The sequence below is a fragment of the Symphodus melops genome (assembly GCF_947650265.1).
Source record: "Symphodus melops genome assembly, chromosome: 9".
In the NCBI taxonomy this organism is placed as follows: Eukaryota; Metazoa; Chordata; class Actinopteri; order Labriformes; family Labridae; genus Symphodus; species Symphodus melops.
The window spans coordinates 11,122,049-11,148,583 of record NC_136699.1 but is presented as its reverse complement, the minus strand read 5'-3'; the positions used below and the strand labels follow the sequence as shown (position 1 = coordinate 11,148,583).

General features: G+C 40.2%; 4 protein-coding genes across 9 annotated transcripts in view; 2 read left to right on the top strand and 2 right to left on the bottom strand.

Annotated features, from left to right (window-relative positions):
• Positions 1-5,469, bottom strand: part of macrod1 (mono-ADP ribosylhydrolase 1) — a 102,586-nt gene extending 97,117 nt beyond the window's left edge. Inside the window, exons 1-3 of one of the 3 annotated variants that reach the window (XM_079352204.1) lie at positions 4,720-5,469; positions 3,480-3,578; positions 2,821-2,928 (exon numbers count right to left, since the gene is read on the bottom strand). In XM_079352204.1, the coding sequence (XP_079208330.1) occupies positions 2,821-2,928; positions 3,480-3,578; positions 4,720-5,296 (784 nt within the window). In that variant the 5' untranslated portion in view covers positions 5,297-5,469. The remainder of the gene's footprint in view (positions 1-2,820; positions 2,929-3,479; positions 3,579-4,719) is intronic. The other 2 variants (XM_079352203.1, XM_079352202.1) reach the window with 2 other exon arrangements.
• Positions 5,470-6,266: 797 nt separating this feature from the next.
• On the top strand, positions 6,267-16,954 carry fermt3b (FERM domain containing kindlin 3b). Of its 2 annotated transcripts, none has more exons than XM_079352198.1 (15): positions 6,267-6,718; positions 8,064-8,188; positions 9,158-9,391; positions 10,669-10,785; positions 11,276-11,444; positions 12,256-12,358; positions 12,472-12,579; positions 13,203-13,337; positions 13,658-13,704; positions 13,863-13,987; positions 14,497-14,603; positions 14,705-14,926; positions 15,132-15,256; positions 15,775-15,916; positions 16,268-16,954. In XM_079352198.1, exons 2-15 carry the CDS (start codon positions 8,065-8,067, stop codon positions 16,445-16,447), a joined length of 1,938 nt encoding a protein of 645 aa, XP_079208324.1. In that variant the 5' UTR covers positions 6,267-6,718; position 8,064; the 3' UTR covers positions 16,448-16,954. The 2 variants fall into 2 exon arrangements, with proteins under 2 accessions (XP_079208324.1, XP_079208325.1); XM_079352199.1 differs by having other exon boundaries at positions 7,993-8,188.
• A 479-nt stretch (positions 16,955-17,433) lies between these two features.
• On the bottom strand, positions 17,434-21,322 carry trpt1 (tRNA phosphotransferase 1). 2 transcript variants are annotated; one of them, XM_079352206.1, is made up of 7 exons: positions 21,238-21,322; positions 20,107-20,188; positions 19,190-19,359; positions 18,045-18,222; positions 17,913-17,969; positions 17,721-17,831; positions 17,434-17,636 (listed from the first exon to the last, which is right to left on the bottom strand). In XM_079352206.1, exons 2-7 carry the CDS (start codon positions 20,159-20,161, stop codon positions 17,617-17,619), a joined length of 591 nt encoding a protein of 196 aa, XP_079208332.1. In that variant the 5' UTR covers positions 20,162-20,188; positions 21,238-21,322; the 3' UTR covers positions 17,434-17,616. The 2 variants fall into 2 exon arrangements, with proteins under 2 accessions (XP_079208332.1, XP_079208331.1); XM_079352205.1 differs by lacking the exon at positions 21,238-21,322 and adding an exon at positions 21,095-21,229.
• zbtb3 (zinc finger and BTB domain containing 3) lies at positions 21,297-26,311 on the top strand. 2 transcript variants are annotated; one of them, XM_079352201.1, is made up of 4 exons: positions 21,297-21,392; positions 22,334-22,414; positions 22,601-23,412; positions 24,042-26,311. In XM_079352201.1, the coding sequence occupies exons 3-4, from the start codon at positions 22,604-22,606 to the stop codon at positions 25,120-25,122; spliced, it is 1,890 nt and encodes a 629-aa protein (XP_079208327.1). In that variant the 5' UTR covers positions 21,297-21,392; positions 22,334-22,414; positions 22,601-22,603; the 3' UTR covers positions 25,123-26,311. The 2 variants fall into 2 exon arrangements, with proteins under 2 accessions (XP_079208327.1, XP_079208326.1); XM_079352200.1 differs by lacking the exon at positions 21,297-21,392 and adding an exon at positions 21,822-22,084.
• The last annotated feature ends 224 nt before the right edge of the window (positions 26,312-26,535 follow it).

Here is a 26,535-nt window from a genome sequence, read left to right as displayed (position 1 = left end):
CTGAATGAAAGTGCAGGAATGGAAATGAGGAATACAACTTTTGCGGGGGGGGAATGCAGCTCAGTCGAGCAAAGCAAATTTGCATTTAATCAATTTGAGAAAAGGTTTTAATGCAAAGTTAGTTGCCGAGATGTCCTATTCACACACACGCCCGCTTGCACACGCATACACATCCCCAGAACTCATCACTCCAACGCCATTTCATTGTGCAATCCATCTTAATCAGCTATCCCATCAGAGACAATATATCCTCCCCTCCGTCTCTCTCTCCTGCTCCGGATGGAGTGATTGAGGGGTGTAAAGAGGAGGATGTTTCTGCCCGCCGTCTCCTCCCCCACCACACCCACCCAAAAGCCCCATCTCTCCTCCTCCTCAGCAGGACGGCTCTTAAGTGCTTGTGGGTTTTTATGTTTGTAGTGTTTTATAGGAGTGGGCAGGAGCCAGGGGCTGTAAAAGTGTGGATGGAAGGAGGGAGAGGGGAGGAAAAGAGGAGGAGGAGGAGGAGGAGCAGAGAGTTACTGTAAATCCTATCTTTATTGAGAGCGACACGAACGACAAACAGAGGCCGGCCGGCTGGCTAGCCCCCCCTGTGACGCCCTGCTCACCTGATCGATCAGAGCTGATGGAGGAAAGAAGGAAGAAATGACTTAGTTTCCACCTGTTCCTCCTCTGGTCTCCAGTGTTTTCTAGTCATAAATATAAATGTGAGCTCGTCTCATTATGCAAACATCCATGAGTGTTTTTTTGTACGCCTGCAGTCAATTACAAACCACCAGCCGGGCCTTGAAGCCCCCCTCCGAACCTGCCTACCAGCCTGCCAGTGCAGCGTATAATTGGCCACAGTTGGCTTCAATTGAATGTTTTGCTGCTTTAGGGGCTAAATGATTCTTCAAGGCCGTCAGAGCAGCCAGAGACAGAGAGAGCACTGCCTTCCACACCGCTGATTCTTTCCTCTTCTGTAACAGGAGAGTCATTACGCCAGCAATTTCTGAAATAAGCATGATCAACTGTCTCTTTTGTAATTGTCCCTCGATGTCTGCTCTTTTGTTTAAACCTCACATCAAATGCGACTGACATCACTCACAGCCTCTTAGTCAATCAGTTAGTCATCGGCTGGAAAGGTCAGCTGCTTACTCGACAAAATGACCACAGAGACAAGTGGCAGGCCAGTCCATCAGTCACATAGTGAAGGATGAGGAGACTTTACAGCCCCCCCCCCCAAAAAAAAAAAACCCCTCTGTGGATACCCCATACCTGCTTGTTGCCATGGCAATGGAGTCTGAGGCTTCAATACAAGCTTGTGTCCCCTCCCTGCCTCTCTTTTACCTCTCTTTTGTTTTTCTCCCTCCTCCAGACTCTGCCCTCCCTTTTTGTCGGTCAGCATGCTGACTCGCTCTCACGCTCCATCTCTCAGTCATGTTTCCTCTGGCGCTGTTTGTGTTTTTCAGCTTCCCCTCCCTCACCTTGCCTCGTCCTCTCTGCTAAATGGCACTTTACTAGCTGTTTCCTCTTGTTAACTCCATGCTACTTTGCATGGTGCGACTCTGTAAAAGCTCCTGTAAAAATACGCAAAGTCGCTTCGACAGACACGCTGTGACACAAATTATGATCACTTTCTAAACTATATATAATTACTAAAACATTTGTAGGCAAAGGCATGCATGAATGACTGCCAATGCGCTCACGCACGCACGCACGCACACACACAGTGATGTTCTAAATGAGAGTCAATGATCAACACATTCACTGGATGCTGGCACGGCGTACACCTGCTGACAGTCAGCTGCCAATGAGCATCTATCATTTTCTGCTAAAGCCTCATCATCAAGCATCATTTAGGCACGCTGGCCTGCCACTCTCCCCCATGAAAAACTGTCTGTGCCAAGACTACGATTCAATTTCCTCCCAATGCACAAACAGCCTCGTGGGAAAAGTTCTACAGGACATGATCAGGCTTTGGGCTCCATCTAGTGGTAACTGAGAAAACTCCAATCCTCCAATCCTGGCTGTGTGTGCTGGATGTTCTCAATAAAGTAAACCTTTAAAAAGAAAAGACTTTCTATGACGATGCTACGAGTGATTTTATCACAGTTAGTTAGTAGAATAATAACAGTGTACTTTATTTGAAAATGTACTTTTATTCTTCACTAATCACAAATCAGTATCAACAATGTTTCCTTGTAACAATCTGTAATGTTATTCTTGTTGAATTGTGTTTTTTTGGGAGAGGGGGCAAATTTCTCACCTCTCAGCATCATCACATATCACCAACTTTAACCAGACTAAATTACTTTAAAAAGTAAAATCACTGTAACTATGGTTCATTTACATCATTTTAGTTTCAAAGGATTCAGTTTATAATCTGTTTAGTTCTACTGAGAATTTACATAAAAGCTTTTTTTATTTCGCTTGAAGTTTTCAGAGCGTCCGTCAGCATTCCTCCTTATTTAAACCCCTTTGTTGTTCTTCTAGTGTCGTTTGCTGTGTGTACAACAAACACGTAAGTAACTATATTTAAGCCTGTTGCTGTCCCACCCACACTCCCAGAAAGCCTCATTCCCATTATCACAGCATAAAACCGCCCTCACAGTTTCTTTTTTGTGTTCTACACTTTGGTACACTTCCTTCAGATGGATGCACAAACACACTGGAGGCTCTGCTTTCACACACAATGTTTTCATCCATAATCCTTTCTCAGGTTTCCCTGCTTGCCTGTAGTTATCTTAGTGTTCTTAAGCATGTGTCTGTTTATTTAGATACATAAAATAAAAACATTATACACACACACACACACACACACACACACACACACACACATACCTGCATTGACAATAGCATCTATCTCCAGCTTGGTGATGTCACCGCTGTAGAGGGAAATCTTCTGGTCCAACTTTTCATTCCTCTGGTACAACGGCTTCACACAACCACCTGATAATGATCACACACACACACACACAAACAAATAACCAAACTATTTTCACCAGACAAAGCAAATTACATTTCTCAATGATATCTGAGTAAAAATGTCTCTGAATTGAAGACATAGAATATACCCATTCCCCAAAACTTTTGAAAATGCAAAAAGAAGGATATACGTTTGTTTGCTGTCACATACTGAGGGCCGAGCTGGTCTATGGATGACAATGAGGGCACAGCAAAGCTTTGATAAATGTTCACAAAATATTATGCTTGTGATATATTTGATAATAGGTTAAAAACATATAAGATAGTCATCTTGTGCGTTTTGTGTTTTGCTAATGTCTATGCATAAGAAGCTCATGTGACATTTTTTTAACAAGCAGCTTCCGTATCTTTGTTCATTGCAAAACAAAATGAGGTTTAAATGACATCATGCTATATGTATATATCCAAATGTGTGATATAAGAAGGAGTAGGGCTGCTGTGTCTCTATCCCTCTCAGAAAATCTCCACATGAGCTTGACAGAGGCTTTGAGTTTGACTGATGCTGGGTGTCTGACCTGCAGCAGGAGTCCATACAGGGATGTCTTCCAGTGGCACAGAGCTAGACGTCCTGTAGTACTGACGCCTGTCCTTCACAGATAGAGACAGCAAGAACTCTGAGAGAATCAATGGAAGAACAACAGGAAGTTTGAACTGGATTTTACTTTATTTTTCTATTTACTTTATGGACAAGAGAAACATGCCAATGTTCACGTGCCAAAAGAAAATCCTCAAGTGGAATAAGTCTAAGAGGCCTCCAAATATAATAAACAAAGTTCCTGGATTACACAGATATAACTATTTGTGAAGGTTTTGTAAAGAATTCCAGATAATTAAGGTCACAGATACTTCTGTAGACTGATTTAATGCTTATTAGGTCTGGGCGCTGAAACGATAACAATAAATATTGCGACATAATCAATTATCACAATATAATATAATTATACTCAATATAAATAACAAATGTTTAATAGATTTAAACCTATAATTACACCAGAAGACGTGTGAGGCTCAAACGGGCAACACCACAAACATGTTCCAACCATTTGAAACAATATCATCCATTAGAACACACCGAAACCATCATCGAATGTCATGATACGGAAATGTTCCTCAGTTCAAGTAAAGTTTGTCATGTATTGACAATAAAGAATATTTAAACCACAATTAACCATCTGGTTTCCTTAACTTTCACTGAGGAGCAAAAATGCACCTTTAAACATGAAAGAAATAATAATTTGGCAATTCTGGCGATAATTATCAATAGTGACTGATATACCATTTTTTTATTGTGATAACATTTTTTGTCATATAGTCAAACTGTAATCATTTGTCAAAACAATAACACAGCAATCACAGCTTTTCAATGTGCTTCCTTTCTCCTGGTCCTGATCTGTGTCATCTAAATTAAAACTTCAAGGCCATTATTGTATTATATATTTGCCTATATGATATCTATTTAGACTTATTGTGTTTTTTGTATTATTCAGTATTCTTATTATGAGTGTATAAAGTGTGATTGGTGTACTTTGTTGTAAAATGATAAAACAAATAACTCATTATTATTTCAGATGTGTTCTTTGGAGTATTATAAAATGATTGTTACAAGCACTTGCTGCTTTTGGTCTACATCCATCATCAGGTCAGACAGGTATACTGGTCACGTGACAGCACACACTTTCATTCATAAGCAAAACATTATGCAGATAAGCTGGAGTGTAATTAAAAATCATCGTGACCTCTGTTGAACTGTCTCACCCTTGGTCTCCTTCCAGTCTCCCTCAGCAGAGTTTAGGTTAACTTTCTGGGCCATGGCGCAGAGGCCGGTGTGGAGAGACTGGACCAGTGCAGCTGAACTTACTCCGAGGGCGGCACCGAGGGCGAACTTGCCGGGCCAGCCTCTCCAACCCCCGGCTGAGGAGGAACAGTGACCCTGGCTGGACTTCCAAGCTGTTGCTGTCGTGGAAGTAGAAAACCCCTGAGCTCGGTGCGGAGCATGAATATGGCCGCGGACAGGACTAGATGCTGGCGTCCCTCCAAGCTGGGGGCACCCAGGAGATAACATGTGTTTGAACTTGTCACCGGCTCTCTGGAAGTCTGCACGGACTCGACTCAGAGGGCCGCTGGACAGAAGAGGGGCTCTGATACGTGAAAACAGAGTTGACATGTCTGAGTGACAGCGAGCGGGTAAGCGGTGTGTGTTACAGCTCTCACAGAAATCTATCTCCTGAGCACCTTGACAAAGTTTCGCTTTCGATACTTTCAAAGCACAGCTGAAACCCTCAGGTCGCATGTGCCATATTTGATTCGGACGTGTGTGCGTGGACTGTACCATCGACGAAGGGGACCTCGGACTGTTGCAAAACTGCAAACTTAAAGAAGTTTCAGTCCACGTTAATGTGGCCAGCAGAGCTGATTTTTAACTTTTAATAGGCTATCCTAAGCAGTGGTAATGGCATAAAGAATTACCCATTGCTACCTTGGTTTTAGTCTCACACCACACCTTAACCCCGACTCTAATAAATGGAAAAGCCAAATCCAGCGCGTAGACTTATGCCTCCTTCATGACCGTCGGAAATACTAGTATTACTAGATGACGTTCGCATTGGCCGGTGAAACCATAGATATATATATAGAACACTATGGGTGATACCACCAGCATCATCAATATAACTCTGGATTTGACACAGAACCTAGCTGTAAAATTGAGTTTAGTATACATGATTTTGTCTTTGCCATGTAATGAACAAGTAGCTAGAACAACCTTGTAGAAATCTATGAGGCGCCGATTATAAAATTGTGCACACTAAAAATACTTCACCAGATTTAGAGCTAGGCTATATTTGTTAACTTTAGCATATTTATTTTTTATGTCAAAATTAATTAAAGATCATTAAGCAAATATCAAGGTTAGGCTATGTCTGTTAAATCTATATTTAAAAAATTATATCCACATTTTACATATACATGACAAGATTGTAAATGTTGAGTTTCTAATTAGAATATTTAGTCTTTGCTAAATATTAAGCTAATATTCTAAATATTCAGGTACATTAAAAACCTAAAAATGTAATAGGCTATGTGACTTTCTTATATACTGTTTTTGCCCAGCTGGCAGGACAGGATGATGTTATTGTCCCAACGACAGTAGTCCCATGATGAATGGGAATGTGTTTTCCTCAAATTTAACTCGTAACGTTATGATGAAAGCAAGATTATCGTGTTTGTTCCAAAGACAGGCTGATAGGAACAGGAAAATGGCTATACATGTATAGAATATGCAGTCCTTTTTTCCATCTGATAATTCAACTGCACAACCACTACTTGAAAGTTATCATCATCTATCTAGCAAAATAAAACATATGATCATATACCACTTTATTGGATTGTGCTTGTCGTTTAAAAGGGAGGAGTGCAAGATGTGTGTGGTCTGTCCATATAGCTCAAACAGTATCTACTCTCGTACATGTGTTGCATGCAGATGCATGCACATGTTGCCTAATGTGAACCACTCACATTGTCAGTCAGAGAGTTGAACCCTTACATTTCCGCCTGGCGGAAACTGACAAAAAAAAAAGGAACCAGCCTAGTTTGACAGAAGTGACACGAGCAGACAGAGCACCACAGACCACTACCTGCCCAGCCCGAGAGAGGAGAGGCTGCTGCACAATTTTACTGAAAACCTTGGAAACGATCTCACTGATACAGGGGTCACTGAGTTCCCATTTCTTAAACCCTTGGACAGAGGAGGCTGAAGGTAGTGTCTTTAATACTGTGTATGATGGGGGTATTTGCGTCTAAATGAGAGGAGGCGGGGAACCAGAACAGAGTGAAAAGTTAGAGCTGGATGTGTTTGTGGAAAGCTTCTGTGTTAAATATAAACATGTGGGGTACATTTTGAGGTAATACCAGTTGACTCTCTAATATGTAGGAAATAAACTGGTCAGAGATCAGAACTTGCAGAAACATGTAAAAGAGACGTGTCAGGCCTCTGAAAGGATTCCGCCATGTTTATCATTACACCATAAGTTGTGATAGCTTTTGGAAAAAACTGAGATATGATGCAAAGAAACTAATTTTTAATCCTAATGTGTATATCTTAACAATGGGCTTAGACTTTTATACATTTGGTTACTTGTTTGTCATTGATTGAACATGTTACTTTGAGCAGGTCAGAAAGCGGAAGTGTGCATGCCTGGTGATATAGTAGTTCAAGTCAGAAACAGGAAGTTTTCATCAAACTGGACATGTTGCCGGAATCAGCTCATCCATCCAGTGTGTGTTTGTTACTCAGTATCATGTGATATAGAACCATGACTTTCAGTCTGTTTGGCTGAAGTATGATTGACATGTCATCTGTCATCTCTTTGTGCCATAACCAGCTGAACCTTTCTGGAAAAATGAAGCAGATCAAACATCATATTTTGTAAATGTTTTTATTATGTAAAGCCGATTTTACACTGTTTGAACAATATTTCTTAAAATGAAATATGGAGGCATGTTAATCACCTTTCTCAATAAAGCAGGAAACACTAATGTGAAGTACAGCTGAAATAGTTTTTTCACATTGAAGCACAATGTTATTCTGAAGTGTGACTGACTTGGGTTCGAGAGTTTTTGAATGTTCCTCATACATATCCTTAAGTTATTAAAGGATCAGAGTGCATCATTTCTTACTTGTGACATAAATACCTTTCGAGAGTAATAATAGTGGAAGCACTAATGTTTACTAATGTGGCTTTACAATACAGCGGAACATTTTTATCCTTGTTAGACATGAAGAAAGTAAAATGAAGAGTTTAATTGAAGGACCAGAAAAAGAACATTTGATATTATAATCTCACTTAATGTGTTCATTTTGTTCATCCTCTTGTCCATGACTGATTTTCCTGAGCTGTCACGCATTTCTTTAACACAATTACATTCTTCAGTCTAATAGATTATTTCAAGAGCAGCTTTCACAACAATCTGTTATCAGTTTGGCAACGTTACTTAATCATCAGTATTAACTCTCTTAATTTTTTATTCCAGCTTTCTTCTTCTCCAACAGTTCTTCTCTCTCTCTCTCTCTCACTCTCTCTCTTTTGCGCTACTTCTCCCAGTATGGCTGCATGGGACCTGTCAGTCACAGTGGAGGACCTGGGCCCTGATGCCCCACCTGTCACCCTCAGTGTTGCCTCTGACCTCCACGTCGGAGGAGTCATCCTAAAGCTGGTTGAGAAGACACGTGGGTGTCAATCTGTCTGTTTCTGTCTGCTTCCGTCTCTGCCTTAGTCCCTGTGAAAGGAGACTTATAAAGTTACAAAAATTGCATGGACAAGGCTTCCTTTTGAAAAACTGCATGTCTAACTTGCCAGGTAGTTGTAAGGTGTCACTATAACTTTTCACAATAGTCTTTCTGCTGACCAGTTGATCAATCATTCACCAAATTCTTGGTTGAAAAAGTAGAAGAAATAACATTTCATCACGCGATCCTCTGCAAGGAACTTATTATGGTTATGTACTTATATATACTTAATGTTAGACTCAGACTTTAAAAAGCCAGACCTCACATCTATATAACTTATTGACCCTGACTTATGTGCACATGTGCCTACACATCAAATTTTCTATCCTGTCCTATCGCACATGTGCATTTATGTCAAACACTTCTGTTAGACTGTTTCTGATCTTAAAATGTAAAAAAAAAAACCAAAAAAACCAATGAGTAATAATTCTTCCATTTCACTATCAAAATACCTACATTTGTGAATCATCTGGAAATTAAGTCTGTCTCTAGGCTACAGTAGTTTCAAAAATGCTTGGTGAAAGATGTCAAAGAATCGAGAAAAGACAAACACATGGCAGTTATTGACTGCATTTCTATATTAAACACAAGAATGAAGAGGTGGGTTTTGCACCTCACAAAGAAATATAATAAGAACTAGTGTAAAAAATCCAGAAAGTTTACCAGGAGAATGAACACAAAACTCAAGCTCACATCTATTAACAATTAGTTCAGTTCATTGCAGTGGCAGTTTAGTTTCTTTTTTCTCAGTGGTTTTTCTGTGTGGTTGCCAGTTGAATTCTTTCATCATTATTCTCAATATGGCTTCTCCTTAATAACAAAAAACCTGCAGTCTTTGGACTTCAGTGTTTAAACATGAATGATGTTACTTTGCGTCAATGGCATCTGTATTGTGTGTGTCCTTTGTAGAGATCAAGCGGGATTGGTCAGACCATGCTCTCTGGTGGGAGCAGAAGAGTCGCTGGCTGCTGCGGACAGCCTGGACTCTGGAGAAGTATGGCATCCATGCAGACGCCCGGCTGCTCTTCATGCCCCAACACAAGCCCCTGAAGCTGGGCCTGCCAAGTGGAAAAACCTTGAAGCTGCTTGTCTGCTTCTCCAACCCTGTCTTCCAGACCGTGATGGGCATCTGCAGACAGCTCAGTGAGTCTCAGTCTCTATTCCTTTCTACAAGTCTTTCCTCATCTTCTTTTATTCTGTCTTTCTGCCTTTTTGTCTCTCTGTTAGTCACAGCAGGCCAACAGGACCAAAACATCAGCAGAAGATACATAGTTGGCCCTATGCAGATCAACAGTTTATTCACAGAAAAGCTTTCAGAGTTTACAGACAGAAGTCAGGGATCAGGAAAAGATATGCAACTTTTTCTAAAGGGTGACAGATGAACATTGACAAAATGTCAGTGGTAAAATGGGACTTTCAGAATGAGAAAAGCAAGAAAACAAAAAGTCAAGGAGGAACAAGTGAAGTATTAAAAGAGACTTACTGTGCACCATGACTGGAGAAAATAGACGCATAAACAGACTTATAGTTTATGCGTCAACTTCTTTCACATGTTCCTGTTTATATTCTGTTTCTTTGTTCTTGTTCTTCAATAGTTCATCTCTGTATTTTATTTTATTTTTTTGGCATGTTTTGTTTTTTTCATCTTCCTCCTTGTTTTGAGTCTTTTATATTTTTTCATTCCCTTCTAATTATTATCATAAACAGCAGTCTGGAGTCAATTGCACTTTATGTTGTGCCTCAGGGTTTAAGAGCCGACCAGTCAGCTAACAAGCTGAAAAACTAAAAACTTGGATTTTTACATTTTAACTAGACTATCTATCTATTTATCTTATTTTTAATATTCTGTTTTTCCTGTTTTTAGGATGACTTTAACATCTGTCTGGGGACTACAGATGTTGGCTAATTCTGGCGCATTTACAGAAATGTTATTAATGTGCGCGGTCCCTGTTTTCAAATAAACGTATTATTATTATTACTATCACAACTTTCATGATCACAAAAGTGCATGCTGAGATAGAAACAAATCTTGAAAGAAGTATTGCAAATATGTCCATTTCACATGATTCTGAAGTGATGAAACAAAGAAATCTAACTCTAAAAGCGAGACACATCATAGCTGTGCCACGTTACAGCAGCTCTACTGATGATCTGATTAGTAGGCTACTTGCAGATAAAGAATGCTTATCAGATTACTGGCAATAAATTCAGTTATTTAGACATTATTTATAAGAAACAAAGGCTGAGGAAGGAGTAGCTTGAAATACAGATAAATTAGTTGGTTAGTCAACACCTTAAGACTCAACAAAAAGCAACAAATAAACCTCAAATATTTGGAGACCACCTTCTGATCTCACATTAATTCTGTCAGGACTGTTTGTCTGCATGATTAAGTTAATTCTTTGTGTCCATTAACGCAGATATCCGCCACCCTGAGGAGCTGTCTCTCCTCCGGCCTGTAGAGGAGAAGAAGAAAAAGAAAGACAAAGACTCGACTGAGGAGATCTACAACCTGACCGAGGTGCCCCTCTCCTCGGGTATACACTCAACACACTGCACTCACATGTTTAATAAACTTTGACCCCTAATGAAAATATGAATGGACAAGTACTCCATTTTCAAAGCACAAAATTGCAGGATAATAGCAATACTGGAAAACAACAAGTCTAAAACCCAATTTAAAAACTGTTTTGATTTGAAAATGCAACCCTCCATTTACTGCTGTATCATCAATACTGAAAGTCCTATAAACCCCCCCCAGTCACCTAAACTATCCAGGCAAATAATAAGCAGCAACTAATGTCACAGTGTATCGTGTCAGCTTTGTACAGAAAAAAAAGTCCAATTGGTATAATGAGGTTTAATTAACATCTGAATGATTTTAAAGATTAGCCAAATCGTAATTCCATCTGACAACCATTCTCTCACCTCGTGTGTTTTTTAAAACAAAAACTGAGCAACATATTGAAGAGTTTAGAATTGTTTTTCCTCTCGTCTACAAACTGTTCTGCTCCACATCCTTTACAGCATCCAGGCCCTGCCTCTATAACGGCATGCCAGCTCATTTTGCTGACTCAGCAGAAATGGAGGCCATCTACAAAATGCTGTCAGTCACCCAGCCTCCTCCCGCCCCCGAGGCCATAGCCAAGCAGTACAGAGCAGCCAGCGTGGTGGACAAGGCCCACATACATGGAAGGTATGCATCCATCGCATCATCAGTCTAGATCAGTCGTTCGCAACTTGTCTAGCCTCAGGACCCACCACCTCCTCTGTAAGAAATGGTGACCCAAATGTATGCTGTTTTTCAACCAATCAGATTTGATTAATGAAACATTGTAAAGCTTTGACCTCAGAACCAACTAGCTAAGCAAAACAAACTCATTTAAAAAGCACTTCATAGATTTTTGACACACGTTTTTCCAGACAAACATTTGTGGCCCACTAAAAACAGCTCTGAGACCCACTTTTTGGTCCAGACCCACCAGTTGAGAACCGCTGGTCTCGACAATGAAAACACAAAAGTGAGGGGAATTTTACACATTATGTTATGTTTTTATTTAACTACAGGATTTAATTCATTCTTAGGAGCTAGCTGTACTAATTAGCTATTACTATTGTTAGTAACAAAACCTGCGCTCTGCTATGAAGTCATGGCAAAGCGTGTAAAGGTATCATAAAACTGAGGACTCATCCTGCACTCACATAATGTTATCCTTATTGAAATAAGAAAAAAGGTCATTTAGTGCCTCCTTAATGTGAGTTGTGGAGTTCATACAGCTTTGTCGTATATTCATTTATCTATCCTACATAATACAGTTAAATAAAACAGAAGATCACTGATCTAAAAACTATTCACCAACAAAGACAAGTCAAATGAGAGCATATGGCTGCACATTTATGTCTGTGAAGGAACTTGGGGCTTTAAAGTTAATTGATAATGTTGAAAATGCAACAAAAAAGCAATTATTTGTTAGTGAACTCAGATGTAAAAACTCTTTTCCCCTCAGGTGGTTGGACTCTTCCCGGTGTCTCACGCAGCAGGGAATCCAAGAGAATGACCGTCTCTGGCTTCGCTTCAAATACTTTTCCTTCTATGATATAGAGCCCAAGGTGTGTGTGTGTGTGTGTGTGTGTGTTTGATGATGATTTTTTAAAAATATATTTTAGGCATCTGTGTATCTGTTTGTATGTAATTGGCTCTCTCTTTCTGGCTGCTGGTGTAGTACGATGCTGTGCGTTTGAGCCAGCTGTATGAGCAGGCGCGATGGGCCATCCTGCTGGAGGACATTGACTGCACCGAGGAGGAGATGATGCTGTTTGGAGCTCTGCAGGTACTAAACCCTGCAGCTGAAGTGACTATATGTGCTTCAAATGAGCTGGGAAAAAAACAACTAATTACATTTTGAAAATACATTTAAGGCAGTGGACATTTCCTGCATATTTTACAGGAATGTAAAACTTTTCTGCCAAGAAATGATGACTATAAATAACTTTAATCTTCCCAGACAGTGTCGACCAGTTATTTTTGATCTATCTTAAGTATAGTATCCTCTTGACAGGAAACTGTCTGCATGTTTTAAACATCAGCAGAAGAAAAGCTGCTGACCAATCAAACTTTAAATCGTTAGTCGTCAAATATTGGCAATACATGCCTGGTTTGCAACCTAATCAAATGAGATTTATTAGGCAAAATGTTTCATGGCTTGTCTCTGAACTTGGAATTTTATTGGTTCATATGTTGCTTTACAGTAGCCAATGCCAACTGTGAAAGCCCTGTGAGCATCAAATTAATGAAAATACATCAAATGTGTCAGTTTTGAAAATGAAGCTTATTAAAAAACAACCATTATTATTGTTACCTAAATCTATGGTCAAAGGACAAAAAGGTCCAGATGACACAGATCATGGCAGCAGACTGATCTATGTTCTCTCTTACCCCCACACTCCTGGATAGTACCACATCAGTAAGGTGTCTCTGTCGGAGCCACAGATGCTGAGCTCCAGTGCAGCCATGGACGACCTGGAGTCCGCCCTGCAGTCTCTGGAGGTCAAGATGGACGGAGAGAGCAGCTCTGCTTCTGAAATGCTGGTTAGACAAATTACTTGTTTTTCTCTTACTGTCAGGAAAGGATTGAGGTTGTCTCAGCAGCAGAAAAAAATCTCATTTACAAGTACCTAGTGGAGGCTTAGATTCATGCTTTAAGTTATTGTAATTTATTCAGTATATGCAGCCATTTTGAAAGACCATAACTATTTTGGGACTTCTTATTTTTGCAGTTTGTTTCGAACCTAATGTCAACACATGCATATGATTGTCATACAGAAAGAGCCACAGACATTTCAAATGATACAGTTTACAAAGAAGCATAAGAAACATTTCATCCACTGAAAAACATCTTTGTTAACCAGGAAACCATGACTGCACCCGAACTCAACGACTATCTGAAGATTTTCAGGTAAAACTTTTTGTAAATGACCACCAAGACATACATAACAACCTTTACTGCTTCTGTTACCAAATCAGAAAATGATGAATGTTGTTTTTTTTTCAACACATTTTTATGATTCTTTACTTTTTACACCCGTGTTGATAGTTGATGTTTGATTGTTACAGGCCCAAGAGACTGACACTGAAGGGATATAAGCAATACTGGTTCAAGTTCCAGGATACCTCAATCTGTTATTTCAAGAGTAAAGAAGAGAGCATCGGAGAGCCCATTCAACAGATTAACCTCAAAGGTACAGAATCTGTTTATCATGATATATCCAGGATGAAGAGAACGAGCTGTGTAGCATCACTGCACGCTACGGTATGCCTAAGAGTATGAATACTGTTTAAAAAAATGTGCAAGTGCTACTCTTGAGTTTCCTGCCAAGTCAATAGATCAGTACAATAATAAACCAGGATTCTGGGCTAAAACACAGAAAATGAACAGTTAGAGTGAAGCAGTGTTCAAGTCTAAATGTGTTGTCTTTTATTTTTCACACCCATGACTGATTTATTTTTCAAGTAGAACTGTTGGGATTAAGTGGATAGGACAGATATAAAGTAACTGAGTTTGAAGGAGAGTGGGTAGTGAAATGCACCAAATGAGGTCGGGATTCGACCTGCATGACGAGGACTTAGACCTCAGTGCAGTATATGGACGCCTGCTCTACAAACTGAGCTAAACTGTCATTCCCATGAAATATTTTTATGTCTAACCAGTGAATGTAAGATGTGTTGTTAATAGTTCTTCTGCACACAGGATGCGAGGTGGCTCCCGATGTGAATGTGGCAGCACAGAAGTTCCTCATTAAACTTCTGATTCCAGCTCCAGAGGGAATGAACGAGGTCTATCTACGCTGTGAAAACGTGAGGACACACTCACACACATAAAATACAATACCTTCCTCACTACCTCATCCTCTCTCTCACATTGTCTATCTGCTGTATTGCTGTCTCTCACACTCCAGGAGCAGCAGTATGCTCAGTGGATGGCAGCGTGTCGATTGGGCTCCAAAGGGAAGAGTCTGGCTGACAGCAGCTACCAGAGCGAGATCGAGAGCATCGGCTCCTTCCTCGCTATGCAAAAGACCAGCTCTGGTTCCCATGGTAATACCCCTGCCAGTGATGAAAGCATCAATACTCACAGTCTGGTCTCGCCACGCTACCATAAGAAGTACAAAGCCAAACAGGTAGAGATAAATATATGTATGTTGTCTTGTATTTTCTGGATTTAGCTGCAACAGATTTATTGATCCTAAACAATCTGCATGACATTGGTCAAAAGTATAACTGAACCTGCCTAAGCCTTCTGCATCTGAGATATCTGCTTACTTTTTCTCAAGGCAGCAAAATTATAATTATACTTGACCTTTGACCCTGTGCCTGCTCCTCCAGCTGACCCCTCGTATCCTGGACGCTTACCAGAATGTGGCTCAGCTCTCTCTGACAGACGCAGTGATGCGTTTCCTGCAGATCTGGCAGGCGCTGCCTGACTTTGGCCTCTCTTACTTTGTTGTCAGGTGAACTTTTGAAAATTAGTTTGAAGTTTGAAAGAACTAAATGTGTCCCAACTGCAACAAACTTGTGTGATGACAATTACATTAAAGGCTGTTCGATTAGCAGTGAATATTAAAGTCACATGTCACAGTTTTACTACATAAGTGTCGGAAAACTTTTTAGAACGTAAAAAAACTCACTGGCAGTGTAACTTTTAGAAAATACATCATTTCTGATTTTATGTCTACATTTAAAGGAAATAATTACTGACCCAGTATTTATACATTTATATATAATCAGGAATTTGATACAACTTTTTTAAACAATCTTACTGTGTGAATGTTTAAGAAAAAACTGTAGTCCCTTTTCATATAGTAAATCATTGTAACACATGATAATAAAGGTGGGTCAAAAACTTGTGAAGTGTGATCCTACAAGCCGAGTGACCTTATTGTCCCTAAGTATAATAGGATTTAAGATTAATTATTGTCTCAGGAAGGTTTTAGAAGGAAGAAAGCTGAAGGTGTTCTTTGTCTGACAGGTTTAAGGGGAGTCGGAAAGACGAGGTTCTGGGCATTGCTCCCAACCGCCTGATCCGCATTGACCTGGGCGTGGGCGATGTGGTGAAGACCTGGCGCTACAACAACATGAAGCAGTGGAATGTCAACTGGGATATACGACAGGTGACACTGATGACTTTATACAACTTCCATCCTACAGAAACTTGTCTTCCACAATATTTTGAACTGAATGAAGTAGAGGAGAATTTAATGCAGGTATCCTATGAAAATATAATTAATATATAATCATCATATAATTATTAAACAATGCTGTCAGTATAGGACAGTGACCCCAGTTACACTATGTATAAAGTGACAAGCTTCAGTTCCAACAGTGCAGAGCAGAACTTTTAAAGAAGCCCTTAACATGATTGTTGTATTTTGTCGCCATCTGAACAATTTTCTAATCCTAAATTTAGCTTCAACTGTAAAAGTGTCTCATAAATTCTCTCCTTTGGGTTTCTTCTCCCCTAGATGGCCATAGAGTTTGAAGGAAATGTCAACATTGCTTTCAGCTGTGTGACAGCAGACTGCAAAATCGTTCACGAGTTCATTGGAGGTTACATTTTCATGTCGACACGCAGTCGTGAGAAGAGCGACACACTCAATGAAGAGCTTTTCCACAAGCTGACCGGAGGCCACGAAGCCCTCTAAGACTGCGACATACAAATCCTCCACAACACACAATGATTCCCAGTGTGTCTGTACCACAACAAAGAGGATTGTATGCTCTGTTTAGTCCACTATGAAAAACATATGAACAGTATAAGAAAGAGTTGAAAGAAGATTATTTTCATGGTTTATATCCCACCAAGTCAGTTCACACAAGATTTTATATGTCCTATGTTACTCTTATACACATTGTCAGTAGATCAGCTTTGCAGTGGAAGGATGACAAAACATGTAAGGAAGGTCCAACACTCATGACTTCTCCTTTACTCCAGAATGGACTCCTGTCGCCCCACACTCTCGTTTCACTCACATTAGAAAGCCTTGCTTTGTTAATAGCTGTAGTCTAGTTGTCACTTAGAGTTACGTTTTACACTCCTTGCACATTACAGCAGCCAAGATATCAAAGCCAATAATCAACAAAGATGATCATTAAAAAATATGACACGTTTCCCAAATGAACATGAATAAACACAATTTAATGACATTAAAGCTGTGTGTGTGTGTGTGTGTCTGTGTGTGTGTGTCTGTGTGTGTCTGTATGCATTCTGAGTGTCCATAAATCAAAGGAAGCCTGTTAAGTAAACCACAGTCTGCATCCTCTGCTTTCAGTTACTTGATTAACCACACTTTGAATATGTCCTTAAAAGTTCCCCAGTGTTCAATTAAAGAAGAGCCCGATGGTTTTTACCAGCAGTCAAAGTGTTTTGTGTAACTAGAGTGGGATGATATATTTAACATCGGCTTTGAAAAATAAGTGTGGCAATCTATTCAGCAATTATGACGCGGGGGGGGGGGGGGGCATCATATAAATGAATAAATAAATACATTAATAAAAAGTGACATTGGCCAATATTAGACAGTTAACCCTCCTGTGGGGGTTTTAAGATTAAGAAACAGATTTATTTATAGAAATAATTACTGATGGCTTACATGACTTAAAAAAGCAAATGAGACCATCAGCACAGAAGTTGACTATTATATGTAGTAAATATTTATGCCAAAAAACAGGTACAGTGCAGCTGGATTCTCCAAAAAAAACCTGCTCCTGCTCAACAAGTGTTACCATGGGAACAAGTAAGCATCAACAAACCACCAGATGCTTTGACAGTCAGCTGCTTTGACCAAAAACAGGGCATTATCCTCATCGACTACTACAATGGTAGGATGCTCCCTGAAACACAGAACAAAAGTGACTTCAGTGAACGTCTTCCAACTTTAGAATAAATTCATTTAAATCTTTTATGATTATTCTTACTTGTCGGCTTTAGTCTTACAGCACGGCTGAAGTATTTTGGGAGAAGTTTTCCCTCTGTGTTGCCTGCAGTCAGCAACACACCATTTTCTGACCAGAAGAACTCAATGCCATCTGTGCAGTGAGAAATATAAAACACATTTAAGAGAAGTTCCTGGTAGACTTAAAGCTAAATATATGCAATATTAACCTTACCAGCAAGAGCTTTAGGGACATCAACGTACACAGCAAGGTCACAGTCCTTCCTCATACCTGGCAGGATGAAAAATGTAACTGTGGAATCTGTTTTTCTAAATGGTCATTTGACAGCAAACAATCACAGCTTACCACTGATGACTCCATCCTCCCCTGGCAGGCCAGGTGCCAGGTGGATGTGTGTCCTCTGCATGCGGCTCAGGCCCTGCTGCTTGATGGAGCTCCAGTTGTGGAGGTAAGAGCCATGCACGGCCTCGGCAGGGCAGTCAGGAGAACCAGCCAGGATGGGTTTCAGCTCTAAATCCACAACCTGAACACAAGGATAAAATCTCAATTTAAATGATATTTAAGATATTAAGCCAGATATCGAAGTTACCCAGTTACAAACTGTGCTACTGGTTAAGGACAATACGTGGCATCACCCTAAAGTTGCAAATAATTATGAAGACCTTGTTCTTAAATTGTACCACTCTGACGGGAAGATAGGCAAAAAAAACTGAGGATAGGACCTTTATAGAAGGTCATGGATGATGTGTAGACATGTGTTTTGCTTCTTTGTCTATCTTTGAAGAAAATGCATCTGTAATTGATTAAAGGAAAATTGAACAGTAATGTAACCACAATTAAAGCTGCGTTTAAGCAGAAAAGTATGTGCTCATCCCAAATGTATTGGTGCACTGATTATACTAACTGAGATACAAATTCAATTTCAACACACATTGATTTTCTGAGGACTAACAAACAGTCACCTGAAACGAAGATTGAAACTGATGTTTTACAAGCTAAAAGTGGTTTCATTATATTTGTAAATGATGTATGATAGCTTTATTCAACATGTTGTCCATTTACTTTTAAACCCTCAGATGTAAAATCTATGGATATAAATCATGCAGTTTATCCAATAGTGCAGTGATTATGCTAAATGCTCATTTTAAATCCATCATGAATCTGACTGTATATCAGCCCTAGATTAGGTAACAGACACTGTCTATGCATTACCAACATATCTTTTTGTAACACATGACTTTTTCCTATATGCAGATGTGCTGAAAATAAATTGAAAAAAAAGAAAAGAAGAAATCATTTCTGGTGTACAATAATAAAACTATACATACAGTATATACAGGATACAAATATATAACAACACAGACAATATATTCTGGGGTTGAGGTTTGTTTAGAAAAGATTCCCCGTTTTTGTTGCCTATTGCTGATGTCTTTGGGGATCTTTTTAGGAAATAGGGGCTCCTTACATTTGAGATTTGCTACTTTGCATACCTGTACTGAATGGCCCTGGCTTGCTCGTATCTGCAGGCGACCATCCTCCGGGTGCGGACGTAGCTTAAAGCGCTGTTTGTCATTTGTGGCCACAACTCTTTGTACATCTTCCAATGAGTATGAGCGGAACTGTTTGTTAGCGAGGAGTTCATCCACAAACAGGAAGCCATCTATGAGAATAAGAGTCGTAATGGTCAGTGTGTACGTCTACAAACATTTAAAGTAAAGGAGAATACAGCTGTTGGTGTTAATTCAGAGGGAAAGAGCGGCTTACTAAGATGGTTACTGTTTTTGTGTGCATCTCTGTGTAAATCACATAAAGCGGTCTGTCACCCTTTACAACCTTTTCAGACAAGAGACACAGGAGAAGAAAAACTCCCTCATAATAGAATTCTGCTACCTGTTGAGTGTACAAATGTATTATTTAAATATTCAAACATAGACGTATTAACAATAAAGGTGATATAGTTTATAGGTGTAACATTGAAGTCAAGTATTTAGATAAATAAACATTTACATATTCCAATCTGTGAAACTAAAAAAAAGTAAAATAATCTGTTACAAGAAAATAAGTGCTTACAAATTATTTGCAAAAGATTTAAGACTTGGAATATCAATTCTTCAAAGAAACACACTTCTTTATTTATTAATTATAATAATGGGAAAAAAACATACTTTCCTCTGAAATTTGAGAGAACAGACAAACTGTTCTTTAAAAGAAGATAATCATGGGCGATGATCAGTTTAAATACTTAAAAAAAAGGATAATTAATTTTATAATTACAGTAAACTGAGAATATGCTTAATTCTTGCTTAGACATTGCTTAACATAATGCTTTACATAAAGGTTGTGTCAGAGACTGGACAGTATTAGTAAAAAGAAAGAATGCAGGTCACATATACTTGAAGGAACTCACCTGTACTCATTTGAAGACCCATCTGGTTGGCTCCATGGCGAAGAACATAAGACATGGATTTAGACAGGCGGACATCTTTGTCCTGGTCGGGGAGAAGGCAATACTTAAGACAGATTGATAGACAGACACCCTCCCCCAATGAGGAATCTAAAATTTGTCGGGGGCCCTAAGCAAAAATTTATTGGGGGCCCCTCCAATCAGTATTAATCACCATAATGTCTGCCAGTGCACCAACACTTACTCGTCTCCTGCTTTTTTTTCACTCCCACACTGATAATTTATCTTAATTTCCCTTTAATTTCATTGACAAACTTAAAGGCAGGGTTGGTAAACTAGCAGGATTTTGAAAGAAGCTGTCCCTCAGTGTTCTGTCAGCAGGTTTAGGCTCATGCATGCATGGAATAGAGAATGAGAAGGGAGGCAGGGACACATGATTGGTTCATCAAATTGGCACCTTGTTGTAGAAATAAGTTTTTACAGGCTTACAACTGCTGAAGATGACAGATTATCTTTGCTCCTTTTTTAGAGTACATGAATTATTAATATCAGTTGTGACCTAAAGACAATTTCAACCAAAATCTAAAAAAGTGTTTCTGGAGAAAACCTTCCATTTAAATTTTCATAACAAAAATGTGAATGTGATTTTTAGCAGGGCAAGGAGAGTGAGTGCTGTCAAATGGGGGCCCAATGTTTCCACTATTGCGAAATGAGCTTATTTGAGCCACTGTTTCGGTTTAAAGTTTGACAGCTCTTTGTGTCCCCCTACTGGCCTGGGACCCTGCCTTATACACACACACACACACTATATTTAGACATGCCATGTCCTTGTGTCCTATGTTATATAGTTCTCTGTAATATAGGACATTTATTGTTAACATTCAAAGACATTTGTGCGGCCTTTATTGACAGCAAACACAGAGTTCTATAACAGCTACATTTTTAATAGACAGCAGGCAAATTCCCATTTGACAGAGTTCCTATTTCATACCTCTCCACCACGATGCCCTCCTCTACCTCTCCATTTCCCTCTCCCTCCTCTCTCGGCGTCCATTTGAGCGCAGACAGACACCGATGATTTTAAAGCTGTTGTGCCATAAAATGTTCTGATTTAAATATGGCAAAAGGTCTCACTTGTTTTGGTCATTAAACTCATATTGTACACTTCCTGACAGTTCTAGCTTTCTGCCTGTAGGTGGCGCTGTAGCAGAGGGTGCGGCAGTCTGATTGTACCAACGAGGAAAAACTGCATTTGTCCTGAAAGAAAACATCACCAAGAAAAGCAGCAGGTAAGAGAATATCCGTGTTATTCTCTCCAAATATGAAATATTTCAGCTCAGACATGGCTATGGGCTATAGACGATTAGCTTACAACTCTTGCTATTCAATACAAACAAAGAAAACAGTTTCCTCGAGCTCTCGGTTTTGTTGTTTTTATAAAGAAGCTGAGCTAACTCGTTAACTATTGTTAGCATAATTAAAGGACAAGTCGTTTAATTTTCCTGCTTTTTTTGTTTGTATATCATCTGTCATGTGTGTCTTTCATTTGCATTGCTGTTGTTTTTCTTCTTAATATTAGCATTGCAAATTATGATTATGACTTCTAATAGACTGGAATAGTGATGACGTATTTTTGTAGGCCAACCCGGAAGTAACTACGGTTCCTACGAGAATTCGCCAGTTGGATATTTGGATCATTGCAGAAAATAAGCTCTGTGTCAAACACACGTTTCTGATGCGTAGTTGGTTTGTTCAGCTGGATAATAATTACAGATGAACACCATTTGAAGTTTGAAGCGTTAATGCAGTTGAGAGAAGTAAAAAGCTAACATTATGCTCAAGCGAACTACACCGCGGTCGGTTTATGATGACGTCGCGACCGTTATGCTTGAGCGATCTAATCAGCGGTTTTGACATGCGAGAGAAATCGTAACTTAATAAGTTGTTTCAGTTAGCTACTCGTTTGCAACCGCCGTTTCAGGTACGTGTAAAAACTTTAAAATTCACAAGTGGGGTCTTAGCTAGCAAAACGTCAACATCTCTTAAGCTTGTGTTTACCACAGAACTTAGTTCAGGCATCTAAACCACAAACCCATTCAAATTCCCATTTGACTTTTAGAGTTAGGAACCCATGGCGCTAAAATGCTAACTCACTTCCTGGTTTTAGGACTCAAAACTATACCAGTCTATATAACTTGTTTATATATATCTATGCTTATTCCTGTGCCAGTCTATTCAAGGCTCCTGAAGAAAACAGGCTGGTAACCATGGAGACAGGTCTGAGACACGTTGACGGATCAGCGTGAAGACGGTGAGCTAACCTTCCCTAAATCGTATTTCATGTGTCCATAAATCATTTTATTTTTAGTTGTAAGGTGTTTGTTTTACCTTTGAATTAGCCTTAACTTTGAAATAAAAACATCTCTTCTTTGGTGGAGAAATATGTTAAAGTAACCCAGCCCAGTTTTATAATTTTCTTGTATTTTCTGTTGTTCAGGTGATGGAGTTTCCTCAGCATTCACAGCAGCTGCTGTCAGCACTGCGGTCTCAGCGCCAGCGAGGCTTCCTCTGTGACTGCACTGTCCTGGTGGGCTCATCTCGTTTCCTGGCCCACAAGGCTGTTTTGGCCTCTTGCTCGCCTTTCTTCCACATGTTCTACTCAGACTCTCCAGGGCTCAGTGTCGGGAACAACGGCAGCAGCTCTGTCACACTTGACAGCGACATTGTCACTGCTGATGCTTTTGGCTTGCTCTTGGACTTTGTCTACGAGGGTGTTCTGCAGCTACATGAGTCTCCACCAGTGGAAGATGTATTGGCTGCTGCAAGTTTTCTGCACATGAACGAGGTGGTGAGAGTATGCAAGAGACGATTGCAGAGACGAGGGCCTCTGGCTGAGGCAGACAGCACCCGCTCAGAGGAGAGTACTGGAGCTAGGAGGGCCACAGAGAGCCTGGGTGGGGGTGATGGTGGTGCTGGGCCAATGCTGGCTATGGCAGATCATTTGAATCAAGTCGCAACGATAGCATCACTGTCATCAGTAACCACAGCAGAGAGGAGTCAGCTGGAGGCTGTGAAGTCTGAGGAGAGGACAGGTGAGGAGTTTTACAAGTCAAGAGCTCAGACTCCTCTGAGCCCAAACCTAGCTGATACCACACAGCCTGGCATGGATGTCCTTCCTCTGCCCCAGAGCGGAGAGCTGGTGCCCGGCCGGACTGGTCCTGCCTCAGGAGGTCATGTGAGGTTAAGGAATGGAGGTCAGGGTGAGGGGTCGGCACTTTGCAGTCCATGCAGTTCTACAGAATCCTACAGGTACAGGGCTGTTGGGACTTTCTCAACTGTTTAATATGCTCTAACATCACCCAGCCTAAAGACACAGTGATATCTAGGTCCTTGTCAAACTTCACTGAGGCTATGGTATGTAAACATGCTATAAAATAAAACTTTGACAAAATTTATTTGATTGTATTAATTGTAAATGACCACTTCACCATATTTCTTTCTTTTCTCCATGTACTAACAAAAATCATGCTCAAAGGTGTAGTCAGTTGGGCTTGTCGCCCCTTAAAGCACACTTTTACCTGCAGGACATAGTGTGTATGTTTACTGCTTGTTCATACACTGCAAACTCCTGAACGCTAGCACAAGCTAATAGTTTGGTACCTGCCTGTCCATCAGAAAGCAGGCAGCTGTGCATTTCACCTCCCTGTGGTTGTTCTTTCTCTACTTTATCTCTACATATGTACAGCATATTCACTGGGTTGAATCACTTGAGGACAGGGTGCCTGCAGACACACTCACCACCACACATGTATAGAGGACCATGAGTGGTGATTGAGTGGCATTACTTTAGTAAAAGTCACTATTTAAATTTTAATGAAAAAGCTACAGACTTCACCTTTAAAATAATGTTGTTGTTTTTTTCTGCTTATTTTACACAGTGGTAACCAGCAGCCCTCGTCCTCTTCCTCCCTGGTGGCACTGAGCCATGTGAGAGGTCGGTCAGTGGTTGCTCTGTCAAATTCAGAATCCAGCCTCTGCTCCAGCCCCCTTCAGCAAGGCACACAAAGACTAGCCAGTAATGACTCTGTTTGGAACCCTTCAGAGAGTGACCTCAGGTCTGCATCAGGTGGAGGACAGCAGATAGTCATGTTAATCCAACCACCAGCAGAAACTTCACCCAGAGAAACAAACCCGACACACGCACAGTCACAGAGGGAGTTTCCTCAGATTCGAATCCAGAGTGCTGTGTCGCTCCAACAGCCACGTTTGGCTTCTCCCTCTGCTCAGACACAGACTCTGAAGGGGCCTGAGCAGCATACAGGAGCTTATCCCATAGTTAGAAATGAGACATATCATATGGAGGAAGTGAGGACAGATGGTAAAGATAAGGAGAATGTCAAAGTCAAAGTGGAGGCCATTGTTATATCTGACGAGGAGCTGGAGGAAGACACAGAAGAGAGCAGAAAACAAGATGCAGTGATGGATGTAGAAGAGGAGTTTGAAGAAGAAGTCCAGGATGAAGACCTAAACAATCCCCAGTTTCTCTCCTCCCAACCACAGGGCCTCTTACACATGCCCGCCCAATCCAATGACTACTCCTACCCACTCTCCCCCTCCTCCTCCTCCTCAGGTGCTGGCCCTCCCTCCCAGGACACTTCCTCCTTCCCGGCCGCCATCCATCCTCCACCCACAGCTCAGAATCCGTCAGACCCTCCTGGCTATTTCCAGGACTTCCAAGACACGATGGAGAATTTTGCAGACGATGTCCCTACATGTGAAGCCTGTGGAAAGACCTTTTCATGTACATACACACTACGGCGCCACGCCATTGTGCACACACGTGCACGTCCTTATGAGTGTCACTACTGCTACCGGAGCTACACACAATCTGGCGACTTGTACCGGCACATTCGCAAAGCTCACGATCGCTCACTGCGAACCAAACGCACAAAGATTGACGATGAGATCTTAGAGCCACCACAACCTCCGCCGCCACCACAAATACCACCTCTCCTGTAACACAACAAAACACAGCTGTATTTCTGCTCTTCCACACACATACCTGAAGTTTAGCCTTAGTATCTGAACTTTGATCTAGGGGATTCTTAGTTTCTTAATTTTGTTCTTGAATTTCCCTCAATCAATCAAGTATCTGTCTATCTATCCATCTTCATTTCAGGCTTAATTTAAACCTTCCAGCTTTTTATCCAAATATTGTCATTTATTTTTCTAAACAACCTGACCACAGCCCTGCTGTCTTTGATACTGAGGGCATTTGTTACCCATTATTACAGAAATAGAAGACACACTATAGTCTGATGTCAAGTCAGTTTTGCTTTGGAAGGTAAATGGGTAGTATGGTTGGTTCAATTCTCTAAATACAAAGGGAAAAAAACTGAGCGTTGATCTTTTCTCTTTAACATCAGTGAAAAAACAGACATTCCTTTATAAAGTTACTATTCTTTTCCCCGGGTTGTACACATAGGACTGCATGTATACTAACGGTCAAACACACTGGGCATGATGCACATACACATCTGTATGGATATAAGAAAGAGGAATACTGTCATAGTTTCTAGAAGATTTTGGAGTTCAAAAGACTGACAAGCTCAACCTAGCGTCTGCTGAACCGAGGTCATCTTCATTTCTACAACTGCCTTCTCAGTGTGACTGTACCAGCACAGTTTGAGTGAATGTAAATGTTTTTGTGTCTGGAAGTATATTAACAGGTTTTTAACATCAGAGCTTTGAAAACAATTTCAGCAATTCTAAAAACACAAGACAGTGCCATATGAAAGTATTTTTGATCTGCTCTCATTGTACCAGTTTGAAATTAAGCTAATATGTCCGAGCAGGTGTTTACAGTTCTTTAGATGCTGTAAGAATCTACTTCTCTAAATTGGCCTCGTGTGCTTGTCTCGACTGAACCTCTCAATTTATCAAATATTTCATCGATTTTGGTCGACAGTTTTCAGCAGGGTCAAATTCTCATTTGTAGGCTCGAGGTTAAATAGTGTAGCTATTCAACGTTCTGCCTAGAGTTACATGTAGGTTTTCTGAGGAGGTGACAGAGGAGTGAATTTGGCGTGTTTGGCTATGCTTGTGACCTTTCCCTTAGCAGCGTAACAGAATAAAGGAGCACACTTGACCTGTAACTTCAAACAATTGTCTGCTTAAATGTTTAAATTAAATATTTAACGTGCCTCAATGACTGTTTGACTATTTGGGAATTAATCGTTTCATCATTTTAAATGTTAGTTTCTGTATTACATTAATAAGTACTCGTATGCTGAATCGAGAATTACATACACCTGGACACTGATACCGGATGGTTGGATTGGTGATCATTTGGACAGTTTCATTTTAGTCTGTGTGCAAAACTAAAAAAAAACACCCTGTGATTTAACAATTCCAATGAAATGACATGTAAAT

Coding starts and splice junctions, on each gene's coding strand:
- fermt3b (XM_079352198.1), top strand. CDS start 8,065: ATGGCTGCATGGGACCTGTCAGTCACAGTGGAGGACCTGGGCCCTGAT. Junction 9,392..10,668: donor GGGCATCTGCAGACAGCTCA/GTGAGTCTCAGT, acceptor CCATTAACGCAG/ATATCCGCCACCCTGAGGAG. Junction 14,604..14,704: donor TCTATCTACGCTGTGAAAAC/GTGAGGACACAC, acceptor CTCACACTCCAG/GAGCAGCAGTATGCTCAGTG.
- trpt1 (XM_079352205.1), bottom strand. CDS start 21,157: ATGGACGCCGAGAGAGGAGGGAGAGGGAAATGGAGAGGTAGAGGAGGG. Junction 20,189..21,094: donor GAGGGCATCGTGGTGGAGAG/GTATGAAATAGG, acceptor CTCCCCGACCAG/GACAAAGATGTCCGCCTGTC. Junction 17,970..18,044: donor GGAGGATGGAGTCATCAGTG/GTAAGCTGTGAT, acceptor TCATCCTGCCAG/GTATGAGGAAGGACTGTGAC.
- zbtb3 (XM_079352201.1), top strand. CDS start 22,604: ATGGAGTTTCCTCAGCATTCACAGCAGCTGCTGTCAGCACTGCGGTCT. Junction 23,413..24,041: donor AGTTCTACAGAATCCTACAG/GTACAGGGCTGT, acceptor TATTTTACACAG/TGGTAACCAGCAGCCCTCGT.